The sequence below is a fragment of the Amia ocellicauda genome, chromosome 1 (genome assembly GCF_036373705.1).
Source record: "Amia ocellicauda isolate fAmiCal2 chromosome 1, fAmiCal2.hap1, whole genome shotgun sequence".
In the NCBI taxonomy this organism is placed as follows: Eukaryota; Metazoa; Chordata; class Actinopteri; order Amiiformes; family Amiidae; genus Amia; species Amia ocellicauda.
In genome coordinates, this window is record NC_089850.1 from 18,226,796 (window position 1) to 18,248,963 (window position 22,168).

General features: G+C 41.0%; 1 protein-coding gene across 1 annotated transcript in view; it reads right to left on the bottom strand.

The window, feature by feature from the left end:
* The window catches only part of crim1 (cysteine rich transmembrane BMP regulator 1 (chordin-like)), a 178,266-nt gene that overhangs the window by 58,724 nt on the left and 97,374 nt on the right, over positions 1-22,168 (bottom strand). The window contains exons 6-7 of the mRNA XM_066697496.1: positions 6,104-6,286; positions 4,632-4,829 (exon numbers count right to left, since the gene is read on the bottom strand). Coding sequence (XP_066553593.1) covers positions 4,632-4,829; positions 6,104-6,286 — 381 coding nt within the window. The remainder of the gene's footprint in view (positions 1-4,631; positions 4,830-6,103; positions 6,287-22,168) is intronic.

The following is a 22,168-nucleotide window of genomic DNA, read 5'->3' on the forward strand; positions in this document are numbered from 1 at the left end:
AATTTACAGTGAGATATCAGTTCCCTGTGAGGATGGCACTGTCCAAAGCTAACACCACCCTCTCTCTCTAGCTGGACAGTAGGTTAGATTAGCTCTCTGTGAAAACAGCCATATCACTCCGAAAGTGACTGACTGTCTTCCCCTCTAATAGTTTACATTCCAGACCGCTTTCTGTATTACTGAACAAATACAAACCCAAGGAGTGGAATTCTCCAAGTTTCCTCTCTTTCGTATTTTCTTTCTCCACCCCAAAAGTAAATTTTAGATAGGGTAACATGCGTGATGTTGGCCCATGAAGGCTTCTTTTACTTCACTGATATTCCTGTGCCTGGTTACCGAAGCCGCTGAAGATTTTAAAACACATTCTTTATATATAAAAAAAATATATAGAGAGAAAACACAAACTACACACGGTGTTCCAAGCCACCAGGCTTCCATAATGAGCCGATACAAGATGAAAAGGATTCCCTGGGGGGGAGGGAAAGCACAAAAAGCTGTGAAAAACACTTCCAAATCCACTGCAGGAAAAGCAGAGATATGAATCTGTTATCAAATTCACCAAACCGACAAGAAAATATTCCCAACAATTTGTTTCACCCGACATAAGCTGTATAAACAGGATTAGTGCGATGCACAGCCACACAGAAGTCAGACTGCCATAACCGTGCAGTGTACCGTCAAAAAGGATTCACATGCTATCTGATAGAGCCATCAGGATTCATTCAGAGAAAAGCACATCCCGCTTATGAATATCTATTTGCTCCCTCAGATGTTGTAAACTTCCTTGTGTGCAAAAACCACAGCTTTAAAATGACTTCTCAGCACATGCGTGGGGAAAGCGCCTCGCCTCTCGCCCCTCAGAAGGAGCACTGATATATGCATGCTATTTCATTGCCCTGAAATATGGCGCATGTGAAGAGCACAACTCTGAGCGATGATTTATTTACCTCTTTAAGATAAGTATGCTGAAGAAAAAGAGCCTAGAGGAGAGCTTCCCATGAATTGCTGTCCTAGCGTATTATTTATTAAAGATGAGCGGGAAAGTGGGGATCCATCAGAGTCAACCCTGCAGCTCTTTTCCCAAAGTGGTAATCATTTTGTTTGTCAATCCATGGAGTCCCTTGGCTCCACCAACGTATTTTTGTGGAAGGGAAATGGCAACATTAAAAAAATTAAAATACATCTCCTTATAAACGTTTAAACTGGCTGTGACATATGGAGTAAACTCAATTTCATGAAAGAGCCGCTTTCCTTCGTGTGCTGTGGACAAAGTGCACCGGATCAAGCAAGTGTCGAGCAAACTGCATCTTGACCCCACTGACGAATGCGTCGCCTTACACAGGAACGCGGCACACGCTCCTGTTTCTGTGAAATAAAATGGAAACGAAAACAGAAACCAGGGAGAGCAGGGGAGAGTGGGGTGAAGATATTGTGCAAATTGCCTTTAAATAGGTTTTAAAAGTGTGTCAACACTCCGCTTCCCGTGGAACAATGATAACCACAAACAAACCAGCTCCACAGTCTGCTCTGAACACACTCTAGGCAGGAACAGCAGTACAGATGTGACAGCGTCTGCTCCAGATGTGTTTGTTTGGGTAATTTGCTGCTGGTTTCATTACATGGCTTACAAATCATGCTCAAAGTACAGACAGAAGACTGTTCGACTCAATTCTGCTCCATAAACTAGATAAAGCAGGGCTGCACATGACAAGAAAGAGTCAAGGAAGATGTTTGTTTCTTACAGGCCTCTCTCATGTGTACAGTTTCCCTTCGCAAAGAACCACACTAAAGAGGGAAACGAACGCTTTCTGATAAGCATATTGTTCGTCTCCACCTGCTTACTGGTTTTATCTGATTCCAACGCTGAATCATCCGTGAATGTGGAAATCTTTACACCGAAATGGATGCAAACAAAATCAATCATAAAATGTACTTCACTGAGATCAACTACAGTGGCCCAAGTCCAGCTACACTATGCAGGATGTCCTTTATTACTCGTTGGGTCAATAGTATGAAAATAAACATTTACATGGAGTAGAAGAAAATCAAAAACTGGATAATAAAAACACTGGAAAATACAGCACAAGTACCTTCAATATATTCTCATTGACAGGGTCAGGGATACACTACAGCTGGCTGTGCTATCCACAAGGGAGATATTTCATCAATGTCTAACAATAGGATCCCATGCAGTTACTTCAATAACACCATGAATCAGGGTATGTTTACGCTGCACGTGAAAACCTGTTCAAATCAGATTAGCCTTGTATCAGATTGGGAAACCTGGCCATGTAAACGACATAATTAGATTTGGGAATTGGTTTATGGCCAGATATCAGATTTCCTGTTACAGAATTTATGTACCACATGAAGTGTGTTCCCATCAGAAAAAAACAAAATTGCCCAATAGCAGGAATAGCAAGCGTGTATATATATAGGTTATTAAAAATTTAAAAATAAATGAAAGGAAAGAAAAAGAAAAAAAAAAAAAAAAACATCTCAAATTCCGGTTTCATCTCCATCGACAGCTCAGATAGAAATAATGAATGTGCCCGAGGTGGAAAAAATGAAAAGGAAGAACAAAAACAAAAAACACGCCAAGCAATGAAACGAACACACTGCCTGCTATCCACAGAGGAGACGTAGGCCTGCTGAACATTAATTTAATTTGAAAGACCTTTATATAAACAGAAAATATCATTAGCGCTGTGGTTGGGAGCCCTCGTATAAACAAGGGTTGTAATTAGAGCTGTGGGTACCATTGCTTTGTTGGAGCTGCCATACAAGACACAGTCGAGGTGTCGACATGGACCACTCTGTTTATGTTACTTCCCCTCCACACACACTATCACATAAAAATACATATTATATAAGGAAGTAAGATCACAAGCTGACTACAGATTTATGCAACTGTTCTACATGTCTATTGTATTTTTGTGTCTGAAGGCCCAGCAGTCAGAGAAAACTCAAGGCAAGCACAGTATCGTGGCACAAATCTGTCTTAGGAAGAGACGTTTCGCCAGGAGAATTTATACAAGCACCTAGTCCCTCACTCGGGAACTAAGAAAAGCCCTGGGAGGGAGGGGTGCGCAATGAAGTCACAGGAGCACATCCTCCCAATCAAATGCACTTGCCGTGGGGGATGATGCTCGGTGAGGGTGTGTCGGGGAGTTATTTACCAGTGACACAGCTGCCAACATGCTTTTTGTTCTCCAGCCCTTTTCCTGAAAATTGATATCAAACCTGGGGGAATGGATGGGGATGGATGAAAGGCATTGCTCCAAACTTTTAAAGGAAGCTGATCCGGCAGCTCGGGAAAGTTCCGCTCCATTTTGAAAACCCGAGCAGACAACGGGAGGATGAAAAATTGAAAAATGAAAAGGGCACAGGATCGTTATGTCACTTCTTGCATCTGCATTCACACCAATCAATTAACACGGCGGTTAAAACAGTGACACACGCAGTCAGGCGGAGACGGGCTCCTGTTTTCTCCAGAAGTGCTGCAGTCCTGCTTCCGAACATTACATGATATCAGAAGGCAGTGGCAAAAGCAGTTCTCACCTCATACACGCAACCTTGGCTCCCTCGCTCCCAGACATCTTAAAAGAGACGACTAATCCATTATGGGCAGCTTTCTACTGTCACAGAGAATCTCTTTCCAGCCTGTTGGCTCCAGCCTCAGTGAGCTTGACAGGGCTAAAATGCATCTTTGACTCCGGCCCCCTGTGTAAAAGCGCCAGGCCTTCAGGTTGCACCTCCAGTGTAGCAAATATAAAGACGCGACAGTTCTGTCTTAATAAACAGAGGCATTTCACAGATAGTAAACACAACGAGGAACTGTGCGACTGGAGCACTCTCTCCTTAGAACAGGTTTGTGTACAACAACCAAAGTAGGAACTAATCACTTTGCACATTCTAGTTTTTGCTGGTTTTGGACGAAAGAAAATAAACACTTTGGGTCCCTTTTGAATGTTTCCTTATTTCTGGTACAGGATTCAAGTAGATCTAAACTAATAAAGCTTAAAATGCTGACCATGCAAGTCTGGGGTTGCTAACCCCAGATTACAAAACAGTGCACACTAACCTCAGACTTGGTTAAATATGACAAACATACTGGAAAAACATGAATCAACAATAGCAACCCAAAGAAATGCCTTGGCTTCATTAGGAGCAACAGGATTTTACCTGTGTGATCATCTTCACTGTGGAGGCTACAACATTTAAACCAAATAAGTAGATTCAGCTGTCTAAAACACAGTAATCTGCACATCACATTGTGAGCACGTGCCTTAAGATACTCCCTAAGGCACACATCGTGACATCTACCCTGATGTTGAGTGCTGCTTTAATTGGAACTGTCATTCTAACACCTGTACACTATGAAAATAAAAAACAAAATATGATGCAATCGTGTTGCTGAATTGGAATAAAGCCTTTAACTATTCTATTATTCCTATTATTCAGATCCCGTGGAGACTGGACTGTTTGTGAGTGGGTGGATATAAAAAAATGGTTCAAGCAGAGTAATGGGATAATGTGTTTCAGGTAGGTACTTGGACCTGGCGCCCTCTGGATGTTGGAGACAACTTTACAGCACAGAGTGGTGGAGGTGCAAGGGTGGCATCCCTTACCTTCACACACCGGGCAGCACTCCCCTGGCACAGTCACGGGGTTGAGACAGCTGTGCCCACAAGCAGCCGCCACACAGCGGGCATCTCCACCAACACATTGGCAGAACGTGCAGTCGTCCTCTCGCCAGTGGTCACCATGTGCCAGGATCTGTCCGTTGACGTAGCAGCCAGCGAGGTTCAGCACGGGGTACATGGGATCTGAGGGGAGTCATATAAAAGCAGTATAAAGACACTGTTCTGTACTTGAAAATCCCTTCGGTGCAACCAATAGAGCTAAAAGACCAAACTGATTTGGGTCCAAGAAGTGGATTACATCATGTTATAAACACCATTGAACAGTAAAAAAACAACATTATTTATGTATTTAAAAATACAGAAGGTTTCCAAGGCTTAACACATGAGACTAACTAAACACAGCGGCGTAACTTTAGTGCCATTTTCAAAGGATTTCAGCCATCACACTTATTTACACAAATAAAACTGATGTATTTTTTTAATTATTATTATTTTTTTACTATAAAATCAACCTGCTTTTCCACATACACTTATGAAACAGAGCAGTGACTAATAGGTATGCAGTAAGTAAAAATTACCATATAGCTATACTACATACAAATAGTATGCATGTGTGTATGCAGAGCTCTGTTTATTTATTTACCCCAGTTACACAAAGAAAATATGTGATGGGAACATTTTAAAAGGCAAGTGGGAAGTTATTATTTGTACCTTCTAAATGAAGTGTGCAGATTATACTTATGTTGGCTCCAGTGTGTACTCTGTACGTGGCACCTGGTAGACAAATACACATTGGACAGTCCATGTGCAGTTAATTGAGCAGATTGGCAGGGGGGGGGCTTTAAAGACACAGTGCTTTATGATACAATACACACATTGTGGACAGCTCCTTGAAGTTGTCCCCCCCCCCCCACTTACAGCACAAACGATCAATTCCATATCATTCACTTGTCTAATAAAAAATCACGAATAACGTTAAAACCATAATAGTTAAAACATTAATTTAAACAGCACAAACCGGCACAAACGTAACACAAACGACAGAGATATGTTTGGTTTGATTCTGTTGTTGTGGGGGGGCAGAGTGACGTCACTCGCCGAAAATAAATAAATGTTAATATCTTCAAAACCAAAGCAGCACAAACGTTTATTTCAACGGGACAAACCAGCACAAACGAATGATATGGAATTGATCGTTTGTGCTGTAAGTGGGGGGGGCAACTTCACGGAGCTATTGTGGAGGGCTGTATGATACGCATGCTGTCAAGCCATCCACTCCTTTTTGCACTATGGGCCCCAGGCTATGGGCTCCCGAACCATCAGATCAGTTGGAGAGTTCCCCAGCTGTGGCCCCACCCCGTCTGCAATGCTCGACCAGGTGTGCAGTGACTGGACAGGAGCCCAGCCTATAGGACACCCCCTGTGCTGTGAGGTAGGGAGACATCTCAGTGCGTTACCTTCACAGACTGGGCAGCACTCTCCCTCAGGCACGTAGTATCGGTCACAGTGCAGGACGCCACACTGGGCGGTGAAGCAGATGGAGACTCCCCCCTGACAGCGGCAGAAGCGGCAGGCGTCCATCCGAAACATGTCCCCGTCGTAGTATTCCACCCCGTTGAAGATGCAGGCTGGCTTGGTTTCTGAAAAACACAGTCGTAAACAATTAAGTATGTAGGTAAGACACCCCAGGCCCAAGTACTTGAGCAGAGCTGTACATCTTTCACATTTGTTTCACTAACCTGTACCAAGTTATGCGGCATAATTAACTGTAATATTATTAATAGTAGTAATGTATTTGATGATGGAGCAGAGCCTGAGACTGTTTACAAGAGCAAAATATAAGGGACATCTGAGAATTAAGAGATCATGATGTTGTCTTTATCCCTATTCAAGACCCATCATGCTGTGCTGAGTGTGAGGGCTTGTGCTCCAGTCCTCTAGGCTCAATTCAAATACAGCAGGCCTGGAAGCCTGGAAGGGAGCCAGCCACCCACTCCCGCCCCGTTCATTTATTTTGGGAGGCTAAACTTTTTTGGTTGGTTTGTTTCTATGCATTTTATTTTTAGGGGGAAGGAACCTTCACATTGATCGTCAGCATCTCCCGGACCTCTATTAACAGCCAGGATGTTTATAACAAAAGTACAAATTAATTCACTTTGCTCAGTTGGCACATGATATATAGGGATACGTTCAGAATCCACATATTTCTCTAAGCTCTCTAAGCATCCACACATCACTCTAAATGCTTATCTGCTCCTTTCAGCTCTGTTTCATATAAAATATGACTTTAATACTGAAGTATCCAAACCTCTCCAACCAGCCAGCTATCTTAAAGGCCTCTCCAGCACGCAATTTGCTGAAAATTGTGCATAGTGTATACTGCTGGTGCTCAGCAGTTACACAGTGTGAACATCTGATGTACTGTAGTGGTGAACAGCTTGATATGCTAAACACAGAAATGCTGTAAGTAGAAGAAAGAGTAAGGAAAAAAAAAAGTTGTATTTGCTCCCACTCATTTATTTATAAACTGTCAAAATGTGCCATTTGACAGTTTCCAGAAGCCATTTATACATAAACATACTGCTTGGTCAATCACATCCCCTCATATTCACAAATTAAGACAAATACATTGAGTTTGTGGCACACCTGGTCTCAGCCATTCTCTCCAAAGGAACACGAAATTGCTCGAAACTGCTACATTTTCTTTAAATTGAAAACATTTCTCTTTTCTTCCTCACCCTCCTGGGGCCTGAATTGTTCTCTAGAGATGGCTAACTAATTCGACAACAACAATGATAAACATTTAACAGCATTGTCTTTTAAAACCACACAAACACAAAACTCTACCTTATACAATAAGGTATTGAGCCATTTCTAGAGGTGAATACATAGTTCAGTACCATGTTATAATAAATTGAGCAGTGCCTATTATCATTGCGGAAATAAACTAAACTACTAATTGCTGCTGGGGTTGGCTCAGTTTTGTGATAGGTGTTATGTTATGTTCATTTTGTCTGTGTCATGATTACTTATTTTAAAACACTGGAGTACAAAAAGCTTTGCGATCTATCTTGCCTGTTTTGCTGTGCTAGTTACCTGGCAAACACTAAACAGAACAGAGCAAACAATCACACAACTCCTTTCATAGAAACGCAACCTCTCAAATACCATCAGAACATAAGGAAACAAAGCACGTCAATTGCATGCAAATACATCACAAGACTTTCGTATAAATAATACATTATAGATGTCAATGCCGTGAAAAACTAGGTCACTGTGACCTATCTCCATCCCCGGCATGCAGACCAGAATATATAAACAACTCCCCAACCTCAACATCACTCGGTTCAAGGTGGATTACCCACAATGTACTGTAAGACTTAGCTCAGCAACTCTGGTGTCACCGGCTCTGAGGAACATAATTCACCGGGACATTGTAAGCATGAAGGAGAGATTATATCGACTGTATTTACTCAACACACAAATGGGTCTCGTACTCAGCCTCCTACAAAATAAAATAAATCAATAAATCTTGTGATCAGGCAAAAACAAGGAATGCAGTGTTAAAATAATTCAGGTCTGACAACTGGATTGAGAAACCCGATATCCAACACTTAGCAAAGCAAAGAGGTAAAATTCACACAGGAATTAGAAGTGAAGAATCACATTTTCCTCAAAGAGCCCAATTTCACAGGTCTACACAGTGGCATAAAACACCTTAAGCATTTAATAACTTGAGTATTAAATTCAGAAGCCTATTCTTTATGTAGACAATTGGTTTTCCCAACTGATTTCACAAGCCCAAGACACACCAACTTCACATAAAACCCCTCTACCCCCACCACCCCATACATACTTTAGAACAAAACTGAGTTTCAGAGAGAAACCTGAGCTTTTCCTGAATTGTGTCATTGGATTTTATGGAAAAACCTATGATTAAAAAAATTAAATCCAAAATCTGAATATTTCAACAAGCCAAGTTCTAAATAAGATTACAGATGAAGGTTGAAATGGTCTAATGGTTACATTTAGGTTGTGAGAGAACTGTCGTCAGTAATTTTGGAAACGTATTCACAAAATATAATTTAGCCATCAAATTACATTACAGGCTAGATTTAAGATTGGAGTCCCCAGGAAACTAAACCTTCCATTAAAAGTAGGGTTGTCTTTCTACTGACGTAATTAAATCGGGTATAGATTTGTGTGGGCCTAGCTTGGAAATTTGGGTTGAGGTACAGGCTGTTAAGGATTAAAAAGGTAACCGTCAAGGTAATGCAATTGCGGTTACAAGAATTCACTCTCTTCTGTAGCTTTCTACTAACATTTCAGTATGACATTAGAAAGCCATGCTCTCTTATCTTGTTGCTGGAACACCACTTGGATTTCCATCAGGTCGGGAGAAAGCCCAATTTATCTGACTTTCCCACCTTTCCTAAAAGAGAGCAACGCCGCAGCTACTTAAAATAAGACCCTAAAACACCTCACATTATGCCAACTAGCCACTCTGGATGTCAGTAATGGAATAATACATGGAACACTAAATTTAAATGTCATTGGAATTGTCATACAACTGAAGCCTTAGGCAAAACAAATAAATAAATAAACAAATCAGATAATTGGTTCCTGCACTGCCACAGTTCACTTCTCTGCCCGCTTAATATCCTTGCTAGAGGCCCTGCCGTGTCCTGGCTATATTTAACTCCCACAGAATCTGAGGGGCACCCCTGTATTCCTTGGCAGCTGGCGGACATCCTCAAGGAATTCTCAAGGCCCATTTTCGTCCACTCCCAAATAAGCCTGGTCATTGGATTCATCTGGCAGTTGAAATAAACTGTGGGTCAACATTCACAGAGGCAGAACTTTAAAGAAAAAAACAACAACTTTCATATATATTGTTGTTTTATATACTTGTATATATATATATATATATATATATATATATATATATATATATTGGTTTGTTTATTAAAGAAAAACTACATGGACACAACAGGAGAAAAAGAAGAGGGAAAAAAAGGCCGACGGCTCAAATCCCAAGATGGGGGCAGCCAAGGCCTGAACACAATCACCATAGCAACGAGTGTTTTACACTCCTGTTTTGTTCCCGAGGAAAAGAGGTGAGATGGGCCACCGAAATTACACTGTGTGTAAAAATTAAATTAAAATAAAATCGTAAAAAAAAAAAAAAGAAAAAAAAAAAACATGCTGACCTAAACTATAAGCTTGCTAACCAATATTGCAAAATGTATAACTACACCACAACCTCAATCTAAATCCTGCAAATCTGTGGATGTATTGTGCCCATTCTAAGGGTTTGGACAGAACGCCACAACCAATGACCTTTTTGTTATTTGAGTGAAACATGAAAGGCAAAAATAAAACTACAATGGAATTTCAAGATACAAACCTCTTCAATATGCTTCTGTTAATCCTCTTTCACTGTGCTGTACTGATATGTAATTTACCAGAGGGTGAGAGCATTGAGACTTTATTGATTGCAGATACAACTGTGGAGACATTTACCCTTTTAGAGGTGTTACATTTTAACCAAGGGCAGGAATGAATGACCTCAGTATAATGCCTCTCAGAAGTCACCACCATCAGATTAGTTGTATTGATGAGAGTAGCTGCCACAAATTAAATGCATCCTCCAATCACTGTGGCTGAATGTGTGAGACTGGCAAACATTCGATTTCTATGATTCAGCTGATCAACTACAGTTCGCAGATCTTTGACAACACTTCTGGGTTTGGCCAGACCTGGTGGGAGCTGTAGTTTTGCTGTTGATGATACTCTATACTTGTAATTTTCTCGTTAAGCATCTTGTCTCACTGCTTCAACACAAAGAGAAAACAAAAAAGTATTGTATGTAAGTGGTGGTGGTGTGGGTCAGCTACAGTTCACAGCTTTAATCTGTTCTTGCCAAAATCACTTGAACTCTAAGTCTCCATGGTTCAGGTAATGTACTTCCATCCTATAACTCTCTCCAATCTCAGGTCCCAGAAATCATTAGATTTTGAAAGAAACTTATGTCAGAAAAGGAGCCGTCCACATCCCACCCACACACCCCCTTCAAAAGCAAATTTAAAGCCTGCTTTATTGCTTCTGACACCCCGAAAGAAAACCTGGCAAACACATTGGGAAGAGTTTGTAAGTTTCCAGCAAGCCACTGTGTGATTTATACTGAAAACTACCTACATCAATTAACTTCCACTTTAGCTTGTCCCAGGACAGAACCCCCACCCCCACAAAAAAGAAGAAAAAAAAATAAATGAAGGGAGACACGGTGGAGAGGGAAAGAATCCAACAGCAACAGTTGCGGTCGCAAAACCTATTTTACAGCGTGCTTACTAAGGTAAATCGAAACAAGGACGAGGCTTGTCTTTATGTTGGAGGGCTGCCTGAAAGCACCGAGACATGCAGGCAGACTCTCGCCTTCCCCAGCTCTAAATAAACGAGTTCAATATTATAACCACCAGACCTGATGGAAGCAGAGGATTCTATACTGAATTTTATTACTGAAAAACATCAAGGGCCTCTTTGAGTGGCTCCCATGTGACTCAATCCTATGAAAGCCAGCGTTGACGAGCAAATGTGCCACCTGGAGGAAGGGTTACCCATCGCTAGGGTAAGGTGGGTCAATAGCAGGAGGGGAATCACTTGCGAACCCTGCGGCAAACTCATGGCGTTCTCGCCGAGATCTGTGTCGAGCCTCCACTAGACACGATCGGGTTGCTGCCTGCGTACTAGTGCTGCATGTCTTGAGACTGTATTCTGCAACTCTTTAATCTCTCCTGGTGTGGCTTGGCAGTTGTAGCCGTAAGCTACATGAATAACAAAGTCAAAAATATCAACCCGCAAACAAAATAAAGAAATGAATAACAAAAAGAAAAACATCAGTGCTAAGAAATTCAACATAGATCACGGTCCCTCTGGTCCACCTCCAATTACAAACAAACACAAACAAACTAAAACCAATATGACGACTCAAATAAATAATTTTCCATTTACAAAACACGTATTTCACAATAGGGTCAGTCAACAGCCTGCTAATTGACATGCCTCTTCACCGGCTTTTATGGGCTTTAAGCCATTTTTAAATTGGTGTTTTTATTGCTAAACGCCGAGCGCAACGTGCCTTGTTTAAGCGACAGAGCGTTCCGGATAATCTCGGCTTCGTCTTAAGCCAAAAATCCGCAAGTAATATTTCAGTTGCGAAGAAACGGGCCTGTGTTTTATATTTATGACCTTGCACTTAGGAGATGCAGTGAAGAATGCTCTCCATGACCCATGCGATTAAAAAGGAAAAGGCTTATCTTAGTGTATGACTTCCGTTCCATGGGGGATGCCTGGTCTCCCAGAAATAAATATTCCTGGCAGAGAAACAGCGTTAAATATAATCACGGAGCCGTTTCAATAAATCAAGAGTCAATTGAAATGCAGGCTTTTCTCCGTGGATGTCACAGCATAAAGATTCACACTGCCTGGAAGAAGCAGAGCGGTGTACCTCATTGACCCGCTTTCTAATGACAAGGGAAAGGGGGGCACTTTGAAGCAATTATTTTGTGCTTATTTAGTCATGGACTGTAAAAAATATGGACAGAGGTAGAATGAATACATTTCTTTTGGGGACTCATACATTAATGGCTAATGACAAACCACACATGAAAGATATCTAGATCTTCTATAATTTTTGCATGTGGGTAGAATCTCCAAGAGGAATCATGGGAACCATTGGCGTAGGTTTAGGGGTGACAGGGAGGACACATCCTCCCCAATGTTGAGAGAACATTAAAGTGTCACCCCAATCATTTATAGGTGGCTCAATTTTTTTTTTTATGTTTATGGGGGGACGATGCAATCATTCATAATCGCTATTTATGGAAAGTACGGGTGAAATCTGTCCCAGAGTTGTTACATTTATAGTAAGAACAGGCAGTCTTAAATTAGCCATGATTAGGGGCACAGACATTAGTTTTCAACACGTTATATCCAGGCTTCAGCTTTTCAGATGTCAAACAAGGACAATGAGTTGAAACAAAGTGTGTATGCTTCACAGTGGCAGCTGTGAGGAATATCTGGCATTCATAACAATTCACAAAGTACATTTTATTCCCTCTACTCACACACCTACACGCACACTGTGAAGATATATGCACAGATATCTGGAAAATGGGGGGAGAGGGAGAAAAAAAATAAAGGAGAGGTCAGAGACGGGGAATGAGATGATGCATTTCATTGGCCAAAGGTTCTGATTAAGGCTCCCTGTATATTCAGGTTGCGCAAATGAGGATTGAGGAAAAGTACAGCAATCTGTGTTTTTGTTCTGATTTTCTGGTGAAGCTCTTTTCTGCATTCGCTTGGTGTCTCTCCTGGGGACGCACCTCGCGTGGTACCTAAGATGAGCCACATGCCTGGCAGACTGCTGGTTTAGGCCCTGGCTGCACTGAGCTGTTTGTTTTGGACGTGGGCCAACCAGGACGCCACATTGGCCATGGCGTTCCCATTAACTTGGGAAGAAACTGCCTGGGGTTGGTTTTCCTCAACTTGCTTCACTTCTCTCCTACTGAGCAGACACCCTGTCATAGCCAAGTTGCAGTTTGCCAACTTGAACGAACACTGGGTTCATTAGCTCTGCCACGTTTTCCTGATTAAGTTATACCCCACTCGGCTGCAGTATAAGCCACAATGAAAGCCATTCTGAGCATACGGGGTTGCTTTCCAAAAAATAAAATAAAAATAAATATATATATCTATATAAAAATCAGTTCCAGGATGCTTCCTCTCTCCTCAATTACTTGAGCCCAAAGAGAGCGAAATGCAGAGCAGAGAATGGAAAATGCCAAGAGTCTCGGCATCGGTACCGCAAGTTATGAACTCAGTGGAAAACCATCCCTTGAAAGCGAGCCAATGCAACGTGAAATTACAAAATTATAGTCTGATAAAAAGCAACAGCAATAAACAACACAAACACGCCACACACACACGCACACAAACCCCACAAATAAAGAAAGTATGTAGCGTGTTTGGCAGCAGGTTGTATTGTTGTTGTGTGTGGCCTCCAGATGCCGGAGGTCCACTTCCCAACAGAAGCAGGATGACTGGGGTTGATTAAATAGCACTGGCAGCATCTCTGAGAACTGAGAACTCCATGCAAGAAAAACCTTGGAAGGAAAACATCAAAAACAAAACAACCTATTCAGGCTTGCTTTCTTCAAATGATCTTAATTAAATCAGCTTTATTTTTCATTTTTCATGGCAAGCAGGTCAAGAGCACGTGGTGCTGATTTTCCCACTTAAAAGCCGACAGGTTTTTGGAGTTTGCAATAGCCTCTTATTCAACGATACTCGTATAGTGGGTGGCACATTCAGAACTCTGTGGTCCACGGAATTCCAGTTTCTCTTTTGCATTGGGGACTACAATACATTAAACGTGCTGTTTTGGGGTAGTTTACATTTTGAAACACAGGTTTATTTATTTAAAAACCTAAAAAAGGTCAAGGAACCAGAATATTTTGAGCAGCACATACAGTATCTGACAAGAGAAGCAACCTCATCACCTGAGCAATTTAATTTAATCTGTTAAAGCCACTAAGCGGCAAGTTGCAAATTAATTTGAACCAAGAACAGTTATTGAAGGGTAATAAAACCCCACCTGAAAGAGATATATTTGTGAGGTTCTTTCAACTTCAGCCTGGAAGAAACACATTTGAATCAATTATTTGAACTAAATGCACAATGTCAGGATGCTGCAGCAAACGACAAAAACAAAAACATATTCCACATCCTGTTCATTTACCTGCAGTGGAAGTGACTGGATGGAGGCAACTCCAAATCAAAACAGCAGTCTGCCTTAAAGAACAGACACAGGCCTGAGTTTAACTACATCCTGTGCAAATATCTGCAATGTCATTGAGGACCATCTTAACTGACTTTCCTTAATGATTCAATGCTGTCAAACGGACGTTATCTTGTGTGGATTTTAGTCCCGAGGTGCGAAATAAAATTTGAATCGATGATCCCTTTGCATGAAAGTGCCTCAAGACAAAGACTGGAAGAGGGAGGATTGAGCTGGGCTCATTGCCACAGCAACAACAACAAAGGAATTTACCTTTTTCTCCAGGTAAATCTGGTCTGCAACACGTCAGCTGTGTGTTTATGTAAATGTGCAGGTTTACTGTAGTCTCTTATACTAGAACTTACAGAGATGCTTCTTTAAAATATGGATGTGTCTGAAAACGGTCAAACATATATCTTGTGTCTTGTTCTGTTCGTTGAACTTATTTTTGCGTAGATATATTGGTGGCCAAGGAAGGAAGACGCTCATTGTGCATTCAGATAAGCTAAGTACGGAGAAGGTGTTATGCATATGACTCCCACACAAATGCCTTGGGACAAAGTCTATTATCACTTCTTCCCAAGGTGTATTTTTTTTTTTTTTTAAGATTCATATGAATATTGTTAGTATAATAGGAGTATGAGACTCTTCTGGCAGTTATGGAAATTCAATAACTTTATCGCTTGCAGGGTTTTGAATCTAAGTACCAATTCAAATTTGTTCTCTACAAGTCAAGGAATCTGCTGGGCAGCTGTAAAAGTCCAGCACAATCTAAGTAAGTTCTCCTTGTTGTATCTGAAAGCAAGGGATCACACACATGTGGTTTCATTGCATGTTTGGTGTTGACAATGTAAACCACATTGCAAAGCACCTGTGGTTGTTTTATGCTACCTTATTAGAAGTATTCACATAACATAAGTGGACTGCTATTGTCAATGTTGTTTTGGGTTTGTATTGCTGAGTTAAAAGTGTCTTTATTTGTCTGAAAATTGATTTGGAGTTACGCTAAAATGAAACCAATGCAGATGTAATGCAGATGAGTTTAAAACATGTTAACACAGCTGTAGCGTTTCATCCATAGGGGACTGTATGTAATTTGTTTTTGTCTACCCTAGTGCTGGCCGTTTATTTTTAGAAAACTTTCTGAAAGAGGTGTTCTCCGAGGATAGTCTCAGAGGAGGAAAAAAATACAGCAAAACAAGACAAATATCATTTTATACAGTTTGAAGCCATGAAACACTTGTCTTGTTGTTATGTTATCTATCTTTCTTCCTGTGCGTTTAAGTGGTATGGTACATGAAAGGTGCATGTTTCCTATCCGATAGAAGTGTGGATTGATAAGCACAAACTGGGAATGTCAGACTGTGACAGCTACAAAAATGGAGAAAAACTACAGATGTGAAACTGAAATGATGCAACTTAGTAAATAAAATGTAACTACTTCTGCAAAATGTCAAGTCCAAACATTGAGCATGTATAAAAATAAACAGTTCTTGAAATGAAAAATAAAAAGTGACAGAACTCATTGACGGACCATTGATGGGACATATCACAAAAACAAACAGATACGTCTTCTGAATAAAGAGGTAACAGCCCTTCAAAGGCTGGGAAACCAGTGGCAGTACTGGGTACCAGTGAGTACTGGCCTATTTCAAGCACTACTGGGATAAAACATTAAGCCAAAAATGGAGCACATCCTTACGTGGCAGTGTATCATTGCGAGATGGCTACAAACAATAAATATGTACACCACAGGCTTAGCGTAAGTAAGAAAACCACATGTTTCTTGGGTGGTGCTCGTTTAAATGTCTACATACAATGCAGTGCTCCTGAACGGTGCTGCAGCAGAAGAAATAATTTGTTATGAATGTATTGTTTGGAAGGAATGAGTCATGTATTTAGGTTTAATAGACACGTCAATTAGAAAATCAAATCGAGCCACATTGTGATCCTCACACGCAGCTCATCAAAATTACAGAGAAACTGGAGTAAACCACCGCAGACCACAAGACAAACCCCCACAACCTTAAACAATGGTAATAACTGACACATTTAGGTTTATGTTGAGGCAACAAGATAAAAGATAAAGGGAGGAAACATTGTGTTTCATGGTCAGGAAACAGGTATCATATCTGTGTAAGGAAATGAAACTACTCCCAGTGGTTTCCTGTGCGTGCACAACCTGTTCATTTGTTTTGTCATGTTCACTATCAACCAGTTCATTTCCATGAACTCAAATGTAGACCAACTGATTGCCTTGTGTGGACGTGACTGGCTTAAATATCCTGGAGTTTCTCTGAACACAAAGTTTCATGCTTAGAAATGCAGCTGTGAAATCATTGAATTTCAGAAAGGAATACCGTTACCAGAGGTATTAACATGGGTTTGATTTCCTTAAGGCTTTCCACTTAAGTCAAGACATTTACACTGATAATAAACACTGACTATATAAATGAGACGAATCAAGGCATTAATCTTAAGCCTTCAGCTCTGAAAGCATGAACCTGAAGCTGAATGTTAGACCTGCGCCTTTGTGCTGGTACAAAAAAAGTGAACTAGATGCTTTTTCTGTGGAATGTAAGAATTCTTATATACACACACATATACATATATATATATATATATATATATATATATATATATATATATATATATATATATATATATATATATATATATATATATATATATATACACACACACACACACATATATACATATATATATACACACATATATACACACACATATATACATATATATACACACATATATACATACATATATATATATATCTATATCAGTGCAGTGACAATGGGGAAAGTGACAACACATTTATGCATATAAAGCTACAAAAATCATTATTCTATCATTGAATTGAAAGACCATTTTTTGAGTAATACAAATGTCATCCTCGATTGAGCTTTGTGTGGCACTTTTGCCCAATCCTATTCCCTGTTTTGTGAAACAGCGCGCTGGCTGACTGGCTGATCGTTCGGTACACTGAACTGTATCCAACTTTTAATGGACTTAACCCTCATAAGGGTTTACTTCGAACTAGACTAAGACCTTCTTGACCCGGCTTGCATATGTCTTTCTCCATAGAACATTCCCCACGGCACAATATGATTTATTGGTCATAACCTGTCTGGTCAAATATAACGCCCTTTTCAACTCCCTCATCATACGACCATTAAGACGGACAGCGCAACTGCTGCTCTGCAATGGCCATAGACGTGTTAAGCCGTGGCCCGCTCCTTATTTCTCCCTGCTGTGTTTGTTGCTATTGCACTGCTTCTGCACCACCAAATCTACCGTTTGCTTCTCCGGTGGGGCACAGACAAGCAGGCTGGACTATGCACAACAAACGCTGTAGAGATCAGGCCACTATCCCTGACACAAATGCATTTTAAAACAGATGCACCTTAAAAGGACTTGATCCGTTCGTTGGCAAGTATGATAATTTCACCACCGCTCAGTAACTGTTTCACTGCCTTAAAAAAAGTAACGTCATATGAATAAGGAGCAAAATATCATCAGTATTTCTGCACCAACAACAAACACAACATTAATAACAACACCACAAATAATAATAATAGTTCCACACATGCAAAGTAACTCGTAACTTATGTATCCTGAGGCCACAGTGTCGGCTCCATTTCTTTCCCAATTTGTTTATGCTGCCAAATTAAAGGGCTGGCTGTCTGGCACCATGCTCGGCACGTGGAGATCTTTTGCCTTTGTGCTCTAAACTGCTGCTGAGATAAAGCCCAAGTAATTGTGCAGCCTGAGGGGATGGAGACCGGCTGAGCTTGGTAAACCCGATATAAGACATTCAGCCTGCTCTAGCAAACTACAGCAAAACAAAGCAAAAGATGAAAACAAAAGCAGCTCCTCACTCAGCGTTTGCTTTTAAAATATTGTGCTCTGGAAAATACTTGTTGTTTTTCCCCGTCAAGGGTCTTCAGCTGAATTTGGGGGCCATCTACATCAGAGATAACCCTCCCTAGCAAGGGCCATGTGAGACAAGACCACATATTTTCTGGTCTGATGCTTTTAGAAAATCTCAGTCTCTATTGACAATGGTGTCTTAAAATCTAAGACTGGCTAGAAGTCATTAATCTGAACTTGTGTGTGTGTGTGTACTAGAAAAGGGTCTTTCTCCCAAAAAAGTGAGCAGACTAATTGCCTGTTTCAAAGGCCAGGCTTACACAGTCAGAGTGAAGGAACTCCGATCTCTCTAATCCCGAACAAACAGTAGCGAGGGGGAATTAAATCAAGTACAAACAGCGTCAATGGAAAATGGCCCCCTCGAAGCTCATCAATGAAACAAATGCACTGGCGGCACAAGTGGAAATTAGGAGCAGCCACATCCAGCACGGAAAAAAAGCAGCCAGTCTTATTGTTGGTGTCTGGGGGAGAACTACACCTCACTGAGAAATAGTTTCTTGCTGTTCCTACCCCTTCATATGTACAATGAATGTTTTCTTTAGTTTTTTCTCACTGGATTTAGCTGGATCTGCAGCTAGGCAGCTGGGGTGAGCTTTCTACACTGCAGGGAAAATAAATAAATCAATAGTTTGGAAGCTGTCCAGTTAGCTGTAATTGCTTCAATTTTTTTTCTTTGGTGACTACTACAGAGCCCAGAATGATCTCCCCATCTTTACTGCTCCTCTCTGGGGCGTCTGTAGGTCTCTCTGCTAATCTCTGGCAGGCTTGGAGGCTTGTGCGGCCTGTTGTCGCTCCTCTCAGTCACCTATTTAGACTGAGTGGCTGTGGTTGCTATAGCCACAACAACCAAACAGGTCTTGGCTGGAGCTGTCATTGCACTTCCCCGCTCACTTTATCAGCCTTGGGCTCTACCCAGCAGTATTTTAATGTACGTCCTGATTGTATGGAGTTGAACTACACTCGTTGGTTACCTTCAAATTCATTGCAGATAAAGGGATGGGGGGGCGGAAGAAGAATATACAGGAAGGGCGCTTAACCGCAACATAACTTTTCAGCATCCTTTAACAAAAGCAGCATGGCAAGACAAGAAAGGTGGTTTACCACTTGGTGATGAATGCGTAATTACAGCCCTTTTACATTATGGAGGAGTTGGAGCTGCCAGATTTGTCTGCCTTCAGAAGGGCGGTCTGTCACAATGCCAAGGTCTGCTGACATGGATGTTTGCCACTATGACAGCATACAAAAAGGCAAAACATATGCAGCTCCGGTTAAAAGGGAGGCCAAAAACTTTGAACGTTACAAGGCCTGCTTGGAATATCCAATGACTAAACGGTGAAGATTCAATAAAAAAGAAATGCATAAAAATCCATGTCCTCTCCTGGGTGTCACATGAAAATGCAGATCATTTTATTTTATTTTAATATTTTGGTCGTAACTATAAAAACGTGCTGTCATTTTATTTGATCTTTGCACGGACGTCACTTAATGTAGCACGTAACCAAGCTGCGGCGATTCCAGAATCTGGTCCGGACTGTTTAGAGGAAGTTTCCTCCTAAAAATATATTGTAGTAATATTTTACAGTTTAGAAACTTCTTTACATGGGAAACAGTCCTGAACACGAACAAGAACACCCTCACAAACACAGCACAATGTTCAAACAGAGGCTTTTACAGGACTAAAATGAGTGGAAGGTTGTCAGAAACGTAAATATTCAGAGGAAAAAGCATTTGTAATAGCTTACTGTAACAAGATATTACAGTAAACAAATTCACCAAAAAAACCAAAATCTATTTCCAATGCAAGTTTGACAGAGTAATCCCACTTTGAGAAGGATATATATATTTTTCTTTATTCAAACCTAATACGATGGCAACATATTTTCGTATTTATTAATTTGACTCTTACAGTGAGTTCCTTCATGTAAGCATATTAGTTACTGTAGAAAACTCTACATTTGCTGTAAGGTGTAATATATTTCTGTCATTCCACTCAGTTTGCAGGAGACAACATTGTGTTGTTCTCCACACAACATTGCCATTTACTCGCCTACTCTGAAGTCTGCTGCTGCATCTGTTGCCGTGTCCCCGCACTGTGAGAATCGCACACATATGCCAAGATTAAACTTTAAAACCCTCAAAACCGAGAGTCTTGCAGTTGGTGTCGAAACTGCACCTTGGGGGAGCTTCTGAGCAAGTTCTCCTGCTGTCAATTCAATTTGCAGTTACAGAGCTTGCGCTTTGAGCACGTCCTGGAAGGGCATATATTTGCAAACTGCGGCTTTTACGAACTGGTAAGAACCCAAAAGGAGTTAAGCTCACAGTAGCTAAAACGTGACATCACCTTTAGCTTCGGGAATGTAGCAATCTAATGCAGCAGCCACTCCCCTGTCTATTTCCCCCCCCTTTTGCCAGGGAACTCGCAAAATAATCTGATTACACGCAAGGAGGCAGGTGTTCCCTTTCAGACATGCCCTAACTGTCAAAGGGCCAATGGCACCAAATACTTTCACACTGCCTAATCTCTTCCATAACAGATTGTAAACACACACGGTCGCGCATTCCTGCTTCCCCAGGCTGGGCTGAGAAGAAAGGGAGATTTAACTTTTGTGAGAGATGAATGTGTGCTTGTGGAGCAGGGGACGCGGTGCGAAATGAGCATTGCATCGATCGATCCCTTGCACGACACTGAAGTGTGCGCAGGGCCAAGGGACGGCGATTCCTTTAACTGTTTCCTACCTCAACTTTGCCACGAATCTGTGCTCTGACCTGATGCAAATTCCCCGGGCCTAGCCAACACACAGGGAAACTGCAGTTAAAGATCAGTAAAAGAGGCTCACAGGGATGCTGTAATAATTAGACGCTGGCTGTACTGGATTTCACCAGTCTGTCCCAGAAGGTTTTGTCTCCTACATTGATAAATACTCATCCAAGAGGTTCAGCAGCTCCAGTGAGTCTGTAGCAGAGCCGGGTCTGAGGCAGCAACCTCCCGTTCCCAAGATGTTCATCAAATTGCTTTGGACAGGACACAACATTGGTCTTACACAATGTAATTAAACACACGTATACCGCTACAGTCATGTGCACGAGCGTAAGGCTGCATCTTTAACTCATTATAGTTGATACGGATGCACCAAAAGCATAAATAACAGGGGGGTGCTAAGGAAACTGTCCCAAACAGTCCTTCGATCCCATTTGAATGTCTCGATCACATAAATTACTTCATATTACTTTCCAATCATAAGGCCTTTTCTTGTGCATTTATTTATCTATATATATATATATATATATATATATATATATATATATATTAACTTAACTTATTATGATATATTATTTCTGATTGCACAAAAGCTGGTTGTGACCATCTGAGCTTTGAACACGGACATGCTGTGTCAAGCAAGGGACATTCCCGATGGACCCAAGAACAGCCTCACCCAGTCCTTGTCCATTCCCACTGGCGCATTTCAGCCTAAGCTTATCATTGCTGTGGTAAATCTTGCACAACACACACAAGAGATTTTATCACCCCTTGCCCTATGCACTGTTTACATCTTACAGTTTACAGCCGGTGTGCTGTGAAGCAAATAGTGAAATATACATAAATGTATGCATTTTATTCCTTGGCTGTTACATCACACCAGAGATTGAGAGACTGCTATACAATCACGTTGTCTCTATAGAATACCCCCGAGTCTTCTTTTTAGTTTTTTTACTTACTATATACGATGCTTTA